Source organism: Micropterus dolomieu, linkage group LG12 (genome assembly GCF_021292245.1).
Source record: "Micropterus dolomieu isolate WLL.071019.BEF.003 ecotype Adirondacks linkage group LG12, ASM2129224v1, whole genome shotgun sequence".
Taxonomy (NCBI): Eukaryota; Metazoa; Chordata; class Actinopteri; order Centrarchiformes; family Centrarchidae; genus Micropterus; species Micropterus dolomieu.
Window position 1 is genome coordinate 21,643,941 of NC_060161.1, and position 17,700 is coordinate 21,661,640.

The window sequence follows — 17,700 nt, forward strand, 5'->3', positions numbered from 1 at the left end:
AGAGTGATATCAATCTCTCACATCTCATTCTCACATATAAGTGTTTTCCCCAAAATGTCAGATTCAGCGCACAGTGGCTGTGCCCAGTTGTTGTCTGCTAGCGAATACTTAACTCACCCTAAAATGACAAACTTTCAAAATTTGTGCTGAATATATTTAATTGGAAGCTGTGTTTTTGGACAGAGCCAGGAGAGTTGTTTCCGCCTATCTATAATTTTTATGCTAAGCTAGGCTAAACACCCCATCTCTGTACTTAACGCACAGGCTTGAGCTCTTATCGTCTCATATCACGCACTGAAAGAAAGCAAATTTCCCAAAATGTAGGAACATTTCTTTACATATGGATTCATTTGCAAATAGATTAAGGGATGTAAAACCACCAATCACATTGAAAATGTCCTTTAAAAGAGAGTAAAGAGGGGGCAAAACAAGAAATGTCAGACAGAATGCATGTGTGTGAGAGAGAGAGAGAGAGAGAGAGAGAGAGAGAGAGAGAGAGAGAGAGAGAGAGAGAGAGAGAGAGAGAGAGAGAGAGAAGCCGAAAGGGAGGGGGAAGATGGAAAAGGACAGACAGAGGCGGAGAAATGGGGGTGAACGAGAAAGAAAAACAAGGCTAGACAGGGAATCAGGATGGTCAGAGCAACAGAGGCAGACAGACGGAGCAGAACAGGAAGCAAAATGCAGAACAAAGAAAAGTCAAGGATGCACTTGTTGTACCTTCTCTTTCTGCCCGGAATATGAAGGTCCGAAGGGAGGTGACTACCTCAAACCTGTTGTCACCCAGTCCTCGCACCTGTCTGACAGCACTGGCCAGGATCATACCTTTGGAGTACATCTCCTAAACAGAGAGACAAATAAACAGTCGGATAAGAGCGCTGCCAGAACACTCACTAAATAGGTATATAAACACAAGCAGACACACACGCAGCTTCATGCATGCTAATAATGTTACTGACTTGTTGCCTATTCCTTTCATGTAGACCCACAATTACTGTTTTGCAGCGCATTGTTTGCATCAATAGATGTGTAATTCTGAGTTGTATTACCGTCGGCTAGGATCGCATTCAATTTGAAACGCCACTGACAGACATCCTCATCAAGCTAGAGCCATAACCCATCACTACAGCGTCAAATTTATTTGCAGAAATAGCTTCCCTGTTCCCTTTCAAGCAATAAACTTTGATAAATGGCACAGAGCTCTTGGACAAGAAGCATTTAACGCTGCCGGAAGGAATACAAACAGCAAACCATTGCTATATGTTTTCATATGAGCTGCATACGGTTCAGCAAGCTGGGGCAAACCTGCGCTGATGCGATCTTTGACATTAACACAAACAACTCAAAATATAGACATGAAATTGTGTGTGGAGATGCAGGAAACACTGAAAACATTGTATTAAAAGAAGCCCAAAAACAAGAATGACACACAGAGCTTCGTCATTTGGCTGTAAGGAGACATCACAAAACAAATCTACATGCTGAAAACAAACTTCTCAAATATTTAAAAAGAGACAGGCACGCTGTAATGGGGATTTGGGTAAAGCACAGGAAGTGCTTGTTGGGTAAAGTGGGATTGGGCTATGTGTGTGTGTGTGTGTGTGTGTGTGTGTGTGTGTGTGTGTGTGTGTGTGTGTGTGTGTGTGTGTGTGTGTGTGTGTGTGTGTGTGTGTGTGTGCGTGTGCACATTGTTTCATTCACCCACATGTTTTCCCCAAGCAGCTCTGGTGGAGGCATCCAAATAAGGAGGATGCCTCACTAGAGGCTTCATGACCCTCTTTACAGTCTCCCTTGACAATGGCAATTAAAGTACTGGGTCATTGTCAATATGAAGAAGGGGCGAAAAAAATGGGGGGGGGGGAATCACACATCAATATTATCACTATCAGTAAGGACAGAACGGTACCGGCGTTAAATCAGTATTCAAACCACAGTGTCGCAAGTATAACAGAAATGCCCTTAAAGTAGTTGGAAAGAGCTAAGAAAATCTGAGATTGTAATGTTCTTGCAATAGAGTGAACTGGAGGACAGTACATTATGCTTCTGTAGCAGCATGAAAATCACTGGGCTATAAAAAAAAAAAAGGAGGGGAAAAAAAGGGGTCGCTGCAGACACTGCATTATTCATGTCGATAATGTCATTATCATTGCAAAGTATGACAAAAAAAACATGTCCCTTTTTTCTCTCCGTCCCTCTTCAACGGGCTTGACCGGAATTTTGATTCTCTGCAGTCCTGTGCACAATGTAATGGCTTGTGGTGATTGCCACGCACAATACTGTACTTCTGCTCTACTGTACCACCGCCGTCACATGTCGCGAAGACACAGAGTGCGAAGTAAGCGGAGGAAGGATGAATTGAAGAAGAAAAAGGATGTGAACTTCTGACTGCCTCTCGCCATTCTTAATTAAGCCGGTGACCTTGCCATCCACAAAAGCCTATTTCTAGAGAGCATACAGCCAAAAATATACCAGCCGGCACAGTCAGTTAGGGAGAGCGGGGGGGTGGATGGATAGAGAGAGCATGGAATTCAGAAAAAGGAGAGAAATTACATTTGTGTGAAAGGCTAAGTAGAGGACTGAGAGAGAGCAAGAACGGGAAAGAGCTTGGAAAGATACAATGGGGGGGGGGGGGTAACAACAAAGGAAGAGGCCACAGTGGAATTCCATAATGAAGAAAGAAGAGCTAGAGAAGAGGGAAAGGAAAGAAAAGGGAGGTGTGTGGGAAAGATAGACATCATGTAGAAATGAAGACGCCTAAGAGGGTCAGGCAGGGTTCCTTCTCATATTAAAGCAGGATGTTAACAATGGCAAGAAGTGGCTCAACCTAATTACCGACAGCCAGCCGTGTGCGTTTCTGTCCCCGGGAGTTTCACACCAATATCTCCACTCTTTCTCTCTCTAAATTTAGACATAAGTTAAAGCAAGGTGAGGAAAGGAGAAAGTGCGTGTGTGTGTGTGTGTGGGGGGGGGGGGGGGTGAATTAGCTTGGTGGCTGTGTGCTGATAATTATACCCCAAGTATGGGTTAACGGTAATTAATTGTTTTAATTCTACTTTTGGGGTCACGAAGGATAGAGTTGTTTAACTGCAAGTTGTGCATCTGTAAATACTCTGACGGCGGAGTCAGCAGAGAGATGATGGTGAAAAGAAGTGGTCAGCATTAAAACGGTGGATTTCAGAGACGCAAGGCCTCCACGCATTGCAACCGCCCACACATAGACACACACACACACACGTACGTGATGTTTATAGACTAATCTCGAGAGGACGGACTGCCAAGGATGCAATGAGGCCTAACTATCTGTTCTTTCTCCAATAACAGACACACCTGACTCGCCTCCCCTCCGCCAAAGATCTCCTCCACACTCTTTTCCCCTCACTCTGGCTTCCTCCCTTCACCTACCTCCCACTCTCAACTCCCTCGCCCCCACATCCTCTCACTCTAGCTGTGCCTATATGACTACCTCTCATTCTACCCACCCAACATTTGTCAACATGTGTCGTTTTGCAGGGCGCCATCATTTCTACTGCCCATCCTGCGTGGCCAGCTATGTCCCTTCTCTTTTCAAAAACAACCCGGTAAACTTCAGGAAACAATTAAGGTAGAGCAATGGAGCTAAAGCCTACAATAATGGAGGCGCCGTGTAGGGAGGAGGGTAAAGAGGGTGAAAAGAGTTTTACCACCAGTATGGAGTTCAGGTTCTGGCATCTCCACAGCAATACGTTTTCAATGGAGGCATGAGGACACCAACTGGATGAAACAGAAAACTGCACCTTTGAGAAAAATGCTGGTGGGCAACAATTTATCTTTACTTTCTGTTTCACCCTTAAGGATTTTAAAGATGTTGCCTCTGGAAAGAGCTGTTTTGAAGTCCAAGTTCAGTAACAAGTCTTCATAAAGTTAGTTGTAAGACTTTCAGGTCTCTGAATGTGACCATTCAGGTGACACGTTTCACAGAACATTGTCATTTCAAACTTGTGTCCATTTTTTGTACATATATGAGAAGTAATTTCAGTCTAAAAATAAAACATTGAAGCCTGGTTCAGACTTACACATTTTGTTTGCTCCAAGATATAATGAGATCAAAATTTTTGGTTTCAATTCTCAAGTCAAGTCTTTGGGAATTTTGGATTAAAGTCTGGCTCAAGTCCAAGTATCAGTCCAAGGGTTTTGGGGGGGATTTGATTTTTTGGGGCACAATGCTTAACATATTAACATTAACATATTAGCACTTTACAAAGTTGATATGGTGAACATGTTAGCAAACAGTTGCTTATTTAAACATCTAGCAGACACGAAGTAACATTAGCATTTATTTGAAGTGATATTTGTGGTCACCTGATGAATCCAATATTCACTGTCCTCTTAACTCTGATTTGCACCTCACTAGCTCCTGATGGAAAATATCAGGCTCTTTAGCTGTTAAATGCACCACTATGTTAGCTAGTAGCTAAATTTGGGGGCCAACTGGTGCTGGGCAGGTAGCGTAGAAGTTTGTTTTTGGAGCTTTTTACTGAGGCTGAAAACAAAGCTGAGAATGAATCAGAACATTAAAGTTGCAGGCCAGAAAACCAAAACAATGTGCTAAAAGAAGCTTTACAAAACTGCAGGGTAATTTTTTGCGGGTCCGCCACTCCAGGCGCCATCTTCCGCTTTACACATAATCATTTAATACTTTGTGAATATAAAAATATTGATTAATGCAGCTTTACGAAAAATCTGCAAACTTAAAGTGAAGGTGGTAAATGCACATGAAAATTAACACCTGGAAATGTATGCTTTTACTGAAGATATCGCAAACTGTGGGCACAAAATGAAACAAAGCGTAAGTAAAAGAAAGTGACGAAAAGAAACACTTGGGATGTTACAGTAGGCGTCAGCACAGGCATCTTGGGAAGACACGGGGAGCTTTTAGGTTTGGCTTTTCAGGCTTTGCAGCACCAGACAGACAGGCCGACTGATATACTCATAGACTGATCCACGATCCTAAAACCTCATCTCCCCTTTGGCCCCCTATTCAGCCTCACCACCCCCTCCCCTATCATTTCATCTCTTCATCCCTCCCAGTCATCCACCTCACTTCCTCCCCTCACTACCCTGAAGCCAGGCTTTGGACTGTTTTCACAAACACACACGCACGCACAAAAGACACCACATCGGGACCCTAAAGACTACATCTCAGGACCAAAGTGTTCTCCCAAGTCAATCCCACTGTTGACGAAATCAGGCGAAAGGAGTGATTGATGAGACGGATTGGATACAACGCTGCAGAGAGGGAGAAGTGAGACCGAGGATCTTGCTACTCTCCCACGCCACCTTCGCTACCCCGATGATGACATCACCGCGGCCAGAGACCTTCAAGCTGCGACTGTGATTAAGTGCGATTAGTTCTGTCTGCGGCTGACAGATCCCAGAGGACCTACAAAAGAGTTTTGGGGGGTGTTGAAAGTTTGAGAAAGAGAACGAGCATGGGAATGTTTCAGTGTTCATTTTTATTTTTGTATACGGGGTCTTAAATGAGAGACTTGTAAAACCATGCTGATGTCAGTCTTGAGTTCATCTGAGAATGTTGCTACAGACTGAGCAAACACACGTTTAAGATTTGAGACAAAAGGCATCAAGTCCAAATTCAATCTATGATTGTCTATGCCACAACAGTTTTCAAACATGTTTGATTTTATAGTAGCCTAAAAGATATTAAACAAGATAGTTACCATAAGCTACTGGTCAAACCAAACCACGTAAAGCTGTTGTGGCAAACTCCTGTGTGTACTGAGTTGAGCAAGGTGGAGTTTTATTGCTATTTAAAGGGTGGTGTATGTGATTCTAATCCATTGCACGTCTTTTTGTCAAATTCAATATCTTCTCACGGTCCGCTAGCCGTCGTTCAGAGTGCGCTGAAAATATGTCCAGTGTTTGCACTCAGCCCTGTAAATGGGAAACAAAGAAAGTAGCGCGGTCTGAGCCACACAATACTATTCCAGCCATGATTTGTGTGTCAGGTAACGTTTAATGACTTGCCCACATACATTCAGATTACTTTCTTCTTCACCAAGACATGTTGTTGTTGTGATGTTAGCTATAGTAGCAGGAAGGTTGTGATTATCGCTGTCTGGAGCTGGTGTGCTGGCTCTGGGACTGTCTCATCCTCTCCGTATGTTAGCTTCACAGCAGTAGCAATGGTTTGCTAACCCAAATCCTAGCTAACATTAATTACTTGGTCTGTCGTCGTTTGCTTTATATCTGGTTTTGGATTTCTCTAGAATAGCTCACCTTTCATTAAACTTTTTGTTTTGTAAGAAAAAGAGATGGGATTTGTTATTTATATTATTTTTTTCAGTTACATGGTCTCACATCAATTTGTTCAACACTGACTTTGTTATCATCCTGAGCTGTACAAAATGTTAGCAATGCTAACACGCTAAACTGCTGCGTTTAACATGCTAAACTGTTAGCATTGTCATTGTGGACATGTTACAGTGGCACTGTGACGTTAGTATTTAGCTCAAATGTGCCCATAATCAGACTCAGATTTAGATATGCATGATAGCAGAAGCTTGAGTAATAGCTACTGTGACTGCTCAGTTCTTTTTGCTGAAAATTGTGGTTATGGCTCTAGTCCTGGAGCTCTCCAAATGGAATAATCATTTAATCAACAGACCTGGTCTGAAATAAATTGAGCTTTTGCACCCCTACATCAACATGACAATATGGCAGGAAAAATGAGCAGTGCAGCAGCATGTCTCTGCACTTTGACAGAAAGCAAGCCACCAACTCGTATTTCACTTTATGGCATAAAGCGGTGCTAAGAGACTTCCTGCCTGTCCATGCAATCTTCCTCTACCCCTGCGCTCACCCTGTGGAGGTGGCACTGGGTGGCATGCAGGGTGGTACAGGGCCTCAGCTGGCTACACAAAGCAGGGATGACAGAGAGATTGTACTCGACCCCTCTGCTCACCCAAAACATGATGAAGCCCTGTGCTTTCTCAGAGGAGAGTCACATTGGCAGGATGACTTTAAAAAGTCTAAACAACAATCTCTGTTCCCTCTCTCTCAAACACACACACACACACACACACAGAAAGGCAAACTTTCATCTTTCTAAAACTGTCGTGCCTGCGCCGACAGTGACACAGAGAATAAAGTGCTGACTCGCTGGCCTCCCCACCGATTCCCACTCAGCCGGCAACGGAGCGTGTCCTGATAAATAAAGCAACAAATGCAATGGAAAGAGAAAACGAGGGGAAAGAGAGAGACACAGAGGAAGCGAGCGAGCATGGAAGGCTATAATTAGTAAGTGATTAACGAGCAGACATCAGACAGGTCCCACATCATTGATTGTGATGTTGTGCAATGCTGCTGCAGCGAAAACTAGCTGGCCCTGGGAAGGGGCGCTGAGGTCACCGCTCACACACACCCACACACACAGAAATGTGTTTGTTCTTAGTGCAAGATACATCCAACGGTCATTAGCAAGAACATGACGGTAAAGCACATTATGTCAGATGGGTTATGGCCGCTTGAGACTCACTTGAAAACACAGACTTCGTGCATTTAAAGTGTTTATTAAAAGGATAACATCAGAGTTTATGCAAGTTTTAGCTCCCTTAAATACAAATAATGTATACTTAACGTTTCTGCTTCCAACAGATTTCAAATCTACTATTAATGTTTGTCAGGGTTACATCATTGTGGCGTGATATTGCCATTTAAATGCAGATTTATTTGCAAAGTCTGCACTGCACCAGGGCTGGCTATCGAACCTCACTACTTTTTGAGTACTGACTAAACCATGTCTGTAGCAAGTAGGGTTGTGTATCGTTTAAATTTGATCAATTCTGATTATGATTTTGATTCTATTTACTGAATCCGGTTCCTATCAATCTTAGTTCTGATTCCAACCCCTTTACCACAAATCTTGTCACCCCTCTGTGACATTTGTCCACTTTCTCCTTGCTCATCTTCCCCTTCGTGGCTAAAGTGAAAGACGTTTTTGTGCTAGAGTGGTGTATGAATGTGTGAAAAATATAGATTGGAATAATTTCTAGAAATCATTCGCATGCCTTCACTATAAAAGGCGAATGTCATCAGAAGTTCATCAGTTCGTGTTTTGTATCTGAGCGTTAGACGTCGCTACAGTTAGCTGTATCTAGGGCATCATTGTAGCTGAGAGACCGCAACACATTATTCACAATCCTTAAGATTCACACTGTGTTGAAGTAAATGCTTCATCATACAGGAGGTGCTTCCTCCCTCTAACACAAAATATCCTTACTACAGGTGTTGCATTTTGCTGTGTCGTTATTTTTTTTGTGACACTGAAGCTTTGTTGTGTCCGTGACCCCAGTGCAACTTCTACAGCCTCTAAAATGCTCACTGCAGTTCAATCGGAAGTGCGACTGAAAAATGTAAAAACTTAAAAACCGTTAAGCAGAATCGAAACTTGGAACCGGTTCTCAATAACCAACCCTAATAGCAAGTACCGAAAAGAGCTTGGACAGATTCTTGTTAACCTACTATTTGATCAGATATTTACTCATCCAAACCAGAAAACCATTCCAACTTCAGGGTATATTTTATTTAGGGAGTTCTCTATTTAATACTGATGCATAGAGCAGTATGTTTTGATACATGAAAATTAAGGGCAAAAATAGTGTAGTACCGCAGATAAACTTGACGTCCTAAATGTTGTAAATATTTAGGACATCAGGTTTGTAGCAAATGGGTAAAAACGTGAAAAATCACAGGCGTGGTCTTTTAAAAATTCAAGCATTCAGTCAGCTTATTCGATTGGTTCAGTTCATAACGACTGCTGTCTTCATTCAAAGGTGCTGCCAAAGCCAGATGGTGTAACTCCAAAAGTTTGTGACATAACAACAACAGTGTCCAGGCTAAACAGGTGGTGGTTAAACTGCCATCTCGCCTGCATCTTTGTCTGCCTCCTCTCCAGTGTCCCATATTCTCACCCTACCCCAACCCTTTTCTCCCCCTCCGTCCTTCCCTCTCTGTGATGATAAGGCAGGCGATGCTATGCGAAATTTCAAACTCAGCTGTCAGAAGAGAAGGAGAATGGAGAGAGGTACAGGGAAATGCTGAGGGAGGCAAAAACAGAGGAGAGTCTTCTCCCTCTCCCCCCCCCCCCCCCTCACCCTCTCCTTCTTTCTTCTTCGGGGAACTGGTCAGGTGCCAACATCAATGTACTTTACTGTATGGCTGGGCGGGCACAGAGAGTGCTGGCTTGTCATGCATGGCGTAATGTCGCTCTGTCCTTGCCCCCTTTCTTTACCCTGCCAAGCTAATGATGATGATGATGACAATGAGAAGGAGGAGGAGGAGAAAGAGAAGGGAACACTTAGAACTTGGCTCAGCTGCTCGTTGTATAGATTTCTGTAAGGGAGGAATGATATTGCCTTCACCAGTGTGCATGTGGAGGATGTGGGTGTGTCAGCAGGAAGCGGGAGGAGGGAAGAGATGTGTTGACATGTGCATGCAAAAGCGTTTTAGGCTTTCGCAGCCATTAGCGTGTACATGTGTCTTTCTCCCACTTGCCTTGTCATTGTTGTAGTAGGCCAGACTCTCACCGTCAAATCTCACCCACCTCCTTTGAAAAACACAATTTCTGCAAAGAGAAGAAGAGTTGCCAATTGAATCCAGCTGGCTCATTCAAGCAAACTAAGCCAGTTTTGAGTGAAATAACAGTAAAAAGGAGGGAGGAGGGACGGTAACCCAGTAACTGAATCTGCTCTGAGCAGGTACTCATATTTCATCACGAGTGCCATTGATTCATTAATGTCAAGAATTGTATCAGCAGCTGCCAATTACCATAATCAAAACAAATGGCCACTTTCAATATGAATATTCAACAGCCCAGCAGTTTGTCAAACCTATGCATATCAGGTGGTGAAGGAGAACAGAAAAAGGAAGTTAATGAAAAGCTAGCTCTGGTTTTGAGCAACAGTTACTGTTACGGTTTGTGGCACAAAGAGAAAATTTAGTTTTGCCAGTAAAAGCCAAGCGAAGTGAAGCCGACACATTGTGCATCTCAATTCTACAAGGTTATCTCCCATTTCCTCGCCTCCCCTTTCAGTGGTGCTACAATATGCATTATGGACAGATCTGCTTCAGGCTTCAGTATCTAATACCACTTATCAGATTTAAAGAGTCATCAAAGATAGAAGACACACGGGGCAGCGCAGAATGAAAAAAGGCCTACAAAGAAACAGGAAGCTGTGGCTGACTGTGGTGTTGACTTTCCTATGCACTTAAGAGGAAGTGGCGTGAGGGACATTTTGAGTTGTTGGGGTGAAAGGTTGTGCATTCATGAGGATTTCAACTACATCCATGTATCATGGATTGAGTCTCTAATCACTATAATGTCATAGCAATACACAAACCTACCCTTGAGGTGACAGTTTGTCCAGCCAGCCCACTTTGAGCGTCTGGAGTTTGGGGACTCCATAGAAGCATGCGTACGGAGAAATATCAGGTTGTGCGTTTCTGGTTGCCCCCCCCAGAGTGTCTGCAGGCTCCGAGTAGAGGTCACACTCCACCATGATTAAAGACCCATCCTTAGGGCCAGAGGCAGCCTCAGGGGTCACTGCAAAACTTGGGTCCAAACCGGCTTGCGGCAAAATACCAACACACTCCTCCACTGTTGAGTATTCGTCTTTGAAGCGGTCTGGGATAGCTGGAGGAGACCCTTTTTCCGTGGACTCTTTCTGTTTGGGCGTCATTTTTCTGTTGGAGCATGGATAACGTTAAAGGAACAGCCTGACATTTTGGGGAATACACCTTATTGTTTTCTTGCAGAGAGTCAGATGAGATGCCATGGTCGTGAGAAAGATGCAAAAAGGACAAGCTTTGGTTTTATGAGGAGTTGCGTCCTGCAACTCTTTGTTGATGAACAGCAACAGGAAATCACTGCGCAAGAAATAGTGACATCAGGTAACTCCTGGTAAAACCACAGTTTCTGTTTGGGTACACATTAAACAAACAAGAGTTACTTTAGAGAATCTGGTCTTTCCATTTTGGAATGTGGCAGGCAGCTGCAAATTGTACAAGACCGCTCAATGAGATTGCAAGCAGATTAACATATGGTTGTTGTTGTTGTTGTTGTTTCTCCACTTTGAGAATGACATGCAGCTGCATGACATGATAAAAGTCTTATCGATGTATCCAACGTGTTACACTGAGATTAGTACCCACAAAAACATCACCAGCCAATTAGCTCTCTGCATCTGAACTTCTATTTATACATGCAGAGCGTGAGACGGCAGTATTACATCAGCATACCATACCTCTGTTTCGTCGGGATTAGCTTGTCCTTAAAACCCTTCTGTAACCCTTCTTTGGCGCCATGGTCCTATAAAGCATGGAAGAGATTAGCATCAGAGGAATAGAAAGTGTCCATCTTTCAGTCAGACACTGTTATCGTGTTGCTGTGCTAAGCTATGTTAACTTTAGTGGCTAGGTGACATTTCTATTAACCTCAGGTGGCAAACTGAAACAAGCACATTTTCCCCTCTGCTATGTGTCCATGGTGACAACAGTAACACTGAGGGGGAAGTTTGGCTATGCGAACTGCGGCTGAAACATCACTGATCGTGTTGAAGATCTGAGAAATGCCTGTTCCTCTTTGGTAAGCTGCTAGTCACTGTCCGCTAGCGGGAGTGTGCACTCTCTTACCGGCGTGTTTTCAGGGCTGTTGTACAGGAACGTTTCTCCGTAGGGAGCAATGGGCATCAAGGTTCTTTGAAGTGAAGCTAAAAAGGACACAAACAACACAATAGTGGTTTTGTCACGGCAGTGAAACTTGCAGAACACAGTGTGAAGGCCTAAACTTGGTGCGTGAAAGTAAGCAGCTTAACAGGATTGTTCCAGTTAAATTTTAAATCACACAGATATTATAGCGCCCTTTGATTAAACCAACACATTGATCTGAAGAAATGCGCCAAACCTTGATCCATGTAAAAAATAAACCAATTAAATTTAGTTTTAGCATGCCTATCTCTCTGCCTCTGCCTTTTCCTTGCCCAACTGGGATTCTGATCCTCCTTAGTCTGTCGCAAACAGGCGGAGTCTCTGCCAAGGCCATTTCTCTGTCTTGGCTCCTGTGGGGGCCGCGGTCGGTGGTCGGTGGAAGCCAAGACGAAGAAGAAGAGAGACTCTGGCCAGACACTATTAGTCTGGAGACCCGGGGCCACCCTGCGTGGGCCACCGCCTGTCACTGTGAAAAATGACACCAGCCTCTCCTGAGGATTGTGAGGGCCAGAAGACGTCGCCACGGGGCTAGACACACACATAGACACTGGCGGCGGAGAAAGACATGCACGCAGACCACGGCGTACAAAGATCGAAACATCCTCAAACGCATAAAGATGCCTTGAGACAAACACAGACATAAAAAGGATGGACAAATAAGTCAACACACACACACTTGCGCCAACACAGATGTGAATGTCCTACTTTTTAGAGCGTTATAGACACACACTTCCAAACAACGCAGGCCATCACAGAAAAGCACAAAGGGCATGTACTGAGCTTTATGAAGGGTCAGTTAACACAGCCGCCCTCTGTACGGACAGGCTTGGTGGGCAGATAGCGACCATTAATCATCATCTATCAGCCGACCTCCAGGCCACTAGTGATTCTCTCCGAGGGCCCGTCGGACGCTACTGTACTCAATTCCTGTCTTATTCGCCACTATTCTTCCCTCACTGGCTCCGTCTCCAGCTTCTTCCTTTTTGTTTCTTTCAGTCCAACATGCTGCTTTCTTTATCTGCTCCCGACCAGACTCTCTCTCTCTCTCTCTCAAGTCGCAGCCTGGAAACGGGACCTAGACGCCGCCATCAGTGAGGAGTTAGTGAGGAGATTGATTGCTTGTTCTGAATGAAGCCTCAGTTCTTTTAAGTCAGGGAGTTGCAGGTCAGTTTGTTATTATCGCTCCTCTGTGTCACTCCCACACAGAGTATGGAGGACGCATAACTGCCACTGTCTGAATTCAGATTAGTCACCAGGCATTTTATTATTTCAGGCACTGCTTCCCTGAATAGCTCCAGAATAATACAAGTGAAGGGTGTTGTTTTCTTTTATTTGTATCACTATTACTAGTGCAATGAGGGTGATAATCATAATAACAAGGGTGGTTATATTTATAATAGATATATTAGATTTATTTAAACCAGCTTACGCTTGGTATTTTTGCTTGGCAAATTGTTTTAGCAATTAATGTCTGTTAAGGTTCTTAGTCATCCAGGGCATTGTTATACAAAAAAGGTTAAAATTGTAAAAATAAATAATAAAAACAATTTGCCCTTGATTTTAACCTTCCTTGAATTTAGCGATTAATATTCTATCTAAAGGACAGAAGTGAACATATATGCATATTTCATAAGTACAGCCCTGAAACATACAGTATGTCGTAGAAACCAAAATCTTTAATTGCATAGTTGAGAAATGATATTCTTCCTCTGGCTAATGAGGTTGGCAGGAGGAAGACTATTTGATGAGCTGTGTGATTTGGGAGAAGTGGAAAGGTCGTACCGTTTTCCCTTGTTTTGCACATATTATGATGATTAACGAATGTCAATTTTTTATAAAATAAACTTTTGGTGTACAGATGATTAAAAATAATTATTCTACAGCACAACTGAATGTTGCTGTAGACACGAAGGTGTGAAAACATGAATGTTTTTTTTAAGTACTGTTTGAAAATGCACAGGCAACTTCCTAGATGCAGTGAATGTGCAGGCTGGACCCGGAAGTAACATGACAACTTCATTAATTTCTGTCAGCTTTTGTGTGTTCTGAAGTTTGACTAAGAACCAGTGTGATGTGTGTGCACATGGTCATGTCTGTCAATGCCAGAGCAATGTCATAAAAAGAAATACCTCACACATAAATGTGAGGTATTTCTTCTTAAAAAGGAAGTGCATTAATCAGGCCGTGTGTATGTCACTGCACGACCAAAGGCTTTGAGAAGTAGACCTATATTATATAGACCCATATATATAGATCTATTTAAAAACTACAACTCTTTGCATTGCTGCAGAAGAAGCGCTAGACAGAAAGGCTTTTCTCAATGAGATTATTTTTGTGAAAGAAATGTATTTTTAAGAGGTGGTGCCAAGGTGTTAATTAAAATTCTGAGCCTCCAATAGCAAGTTATGATTGAATACAACAATCATTCTTTAAGACAACACTGCGGTTTCTTTCCCCAAGTTTTGGATCTAATCTCGCAATAAACTCTTCAAACATGCTCGGGTAAAATAATATGTCAAATAACGCCTTGCTAGACCTTGCCATGAAGGGAGATTTAGCTTGCTAGTCGAGCTCCCCGTTTCCCTGCTCTGGGACCATCTCGGTTCCCTCTCTTCCTCCATCTCTCCGCCTGTTTTGCATCCATCTCCTCTTCCTTCCTCCCAACCCACTTCACTGTCTTGCCTTTCTCTATAGTCTCACTCCCTGTCTTGTTCCATCCAGAGAAAAAGTTGGGAAAACAAGGCCTACCAGGAGACTGCCACATTAAAAAAAAGGTACAAGGAACAAGGAAGGAAGTGAATGCCAAAAGAGGAGCTTGAGGGGAGATTAAGTGTAGAAAACGGACAGAAAACTGTTGCTATGCTGCACACGACGGCAAGAGAAAATGTCACAATGTGGTCAGAAAAGCTCACAGAAAGACTGACATGTTCACAGGTGTTTAACACACATTCACACATACTGTCGTCACAGAAAAGCGTCACATAATCCTAGGAGAGCGCATCTATCCTCAGCACAGAAAGCAGCTCACGTAGTATCTCGTTAGATGAGACACAAGGGTCGACTAAGCCCGGCCCAGTAGATCCAGCAAGGGAGGAGGAAAAGTTCAAAACATATTTGTACTGGTTGTTACTACAAACCTGTGTGTTGTTAGTAAAGTTAAACAACTTCTAAAAAACTTTGGAAAACCGGGTGACAGGAATACACACTAGGGTCTCGCTGAGGGACAAGATGTGAGGGAGCATATTCCCTGTGAGATGTGCCTTGAAACGGGGGCGACGCCGTTTCCCACGACACAGCCGCCAAACACCCCCATCCCACCCCACCCACCCCCTCATCTCCTCTCCCTTCTTTCATCCGGGCAAACAACAGCACCGCTGACTCTACTGCCGAATGAAATATTCATGGCAGAGATGAAGCGGATGCAGCTGAAAGACTGTGTACCTTTCTGTATGCTGTTTGCACCGGCGGGACCCTCGGAGCCGGTTAGGTGTTCAGGGCTGGTTGTTTGCGGTGGTGGTGTGCTCCTGAGGAGGAAAAGAAATCAGTGGATTAAAACCACCAATGCAGCACTTGGGAAAAATAGGTAACACAATTTAAACGTAAAGGCCTTCTCAAAAGAGATGTGGAACTCTGAAAGTTAGTTTCGGAGTATCAGTGTACGTGGAATGCAGAATTGAATATGAAATTTGAGGCCTTGGGTTCTCTATCAGTGTAAATCTGAATGCAAAGAGAGAAAATTTTGCTTTCATGTTCATTCATGCCACGGCAGCGTGCACATTTATTTCTCCAGGTGCTTTTCACTTTGCTCTTCTAACTTGTTTGATTAGTTCTGAAAAGCTTTCATAAAGTCAAACTTTATGCTTAAAGAAATAGTTCAACATATTGGAAAATACATACATAATACATTATTTGCTTTCTGCCTGAGAGCTAGGTGAGAAGATGGACAGCACTCTCATGTCTGGACAATAAATATGAAGCTACCAGCAGTAGCCAGTTAGCTTAGCTTAACAAAAACCACCTATTAACACTTCTAAAACTCACACCTAGACAATTTATATTTTGTTTGTTTTATACAAAAACCAAATCGTAAAAAGTCCTCCTCCTCCACCACTCTCCTGTCCATACAGTAAAAATTAAGCTACCGCAAGCAGCTAGTTAGCTTAGCTTACCACAAACACTGGAGGGGAAAAAAGGCTAGCCTGGCACAAACATTTTTACACTTTGTTTGTCCTAAATCTGTTTATATGTGCTTTGATGTCATTGCGTCTGCATTTTGTATTTCTTGTTTGTTTTTTGTAATGTACAACGTCATACCTTGCCCAGGGACTGCAGTTGAAAATTTGCTTTTTGTCTGAATCACCTACATTTACGTCATCTTGATGTTAATTAAACTGTGTTGTCTGTGATATTTAAATCAATAAAAGGACAGTAAAGTAATTTAGGTTAGTTTTTTGTGCAAATTAAAAATCTATCCATCCATACATTGTAAACTGCTTATCCTGCGTACAGGGTCGCGGGGGGCTGAAGCCTATCCAAGCTGACATTGGCAAAAGGTGGGGTATACCCTGGACAGGTCGCCAGTCCATAGCAGGGCGCAAATTATGTTTTGTTATTTCTGGACAGTGCCAGGCTGCCTATTTCCCCGTGTCCAGTCTTTATGCTACCGTAAGCTAAGCTAAGCAAAGCAGTTGCTGGCGATAGCTTCATTACTGTACAGAAAGAGAGAAATATCAGTTTTTCCATCTAACTCTTGGTCAAGTGAATAATGCAGTTCCCTATTCCTTGACGTTAAACTTATGAACCTGTCATGAAGTGGCAACACGGGCAGAATCGGGATTTCAGGGACAGGACGGTGCCTCAGCCGGTAGGAGCGAGTGAACCGTGGTCCTGCAGAAACTTTCAAGTTGGGCTGTGTTTCATAGATGGAGTTTTCCACCATTTCACCACAAAACCCCCCATGGTCTTCAGTAAGCGCTGAATGGGGGACTTCCTCTGTGGTAATCTCCCAGTCTGAGGGCATTTCAGAAGGGGAGAGAGACTCAGTGCTGCTGCTGCTGCTGCTGCTGCAGCAGGAGGACACGGGGGCAGGGATGCAGGTTAGTTCAGACATGGATGACTGGATGTTCTTGGGATTGCGTGGGGCTGGTTGAGGCGGGCGGAGGTATCTATTCTCTGTTACATCCTCAATGTCTCTCCCCAGTCCTGCTCCTGGAGGCAAAGTCTGGCTCCCCACCAAATCATACTCCCTCTTCTCCTTTGGCTGACTGTGATTACATGAAGTCCCCCTCTTTTTATCTTTCAGAAAGATATGTCTCGGATGAGGCACTGGCGTCCTTTGGCGCCTCCCGTTCTCTATCCCTCCCTCTTCCTCATAATCTTCCTCTCCACCACTCTGCTGCTTCACCCCAAGCGCTTCCAAACTCCGGAGGATGCGCCTACGATGGCCTGTTGGAAACACTTGAAGCTCAAGAAGCCGCTCATCTGTGAGATCCTTGCAGTCTTCCAGAACTTGATAGCCTCCTTGTCGGAAACACAGGGTATACTGGGACAGGCGGAGGGTGGACAACCACTCCACGATCTCCTGGGTTGGCTCTGGAGGCTCCAACATGATGCTCAATTCTCACCTCTGCCACATCAGGAAGAACTTCAGAAGATATAGTAGTTCAGCTTTAAAGAGCCTACACAAAAACAGATAAAAATTAGTGATGGGCAAAGGAATGTAAACTTAAGAGGTTGTAACTGCTGTCAAACTGAATTTAATCTTTGCATGACTCCACTCTTGTACCACAGACAAGATTATTAACCTTTGAAAGGTCAATTACTTGTAACAGGAATCATGATAGACCTTGATTATGTTATTATTTTTTTATACAAGCCCAAATTATTCAAAGTAGATACTGATTTGGTCTCATAAGGAAGTACTGTGGGGGGGGGGGGGGGGGG

General features: G+C 43.5%; 1 protein-coding gene across 1 annotated transcript in view; it reads right to left on the reverse strand.

Moving 5' to 3' along the window:
• The window catches only part of arap2 (ArfGAP with RhoGAP domain, ankyrin repeat and PH domain 2), a 133,188-nt gene that overhangs the window by 112,707 nt on the left and 2,781 nt on the right, over positions 1-17,700 (reverse strand). The window contains exons 2-8 of the mRNA XM_046064553.1: positions 16,560-17,435; positions 15,199-15,281; positions 11,683-11,759; positions 11,295-11,359; positions 10,396-10,734; positions 9,547-9,616; positions 718-838 (exon numbers count right to left, since the gene is read on the reverse strand). Coding sequence (XP_045920509.1) covers positions 718-838; positions 9,547-9,616; positions 10,396-10,734; positions 11,295-11,359; positions 11,683-11,759; positions 15,199-15,281; positions 16,560-17,365 — 1,561 coding nt within the window. The 5' untranslated portion in view covers positions 17,366-17,435. The remainder of the gene's footprint in view (positions 1-717; positions 839-9,546; positions 9,617-10,395; positions 10,735-11,294; positions 11,360-11,682; positions 11,760-15,198; positions 15,282-16,559; positions 17,436-17,700) is intronic.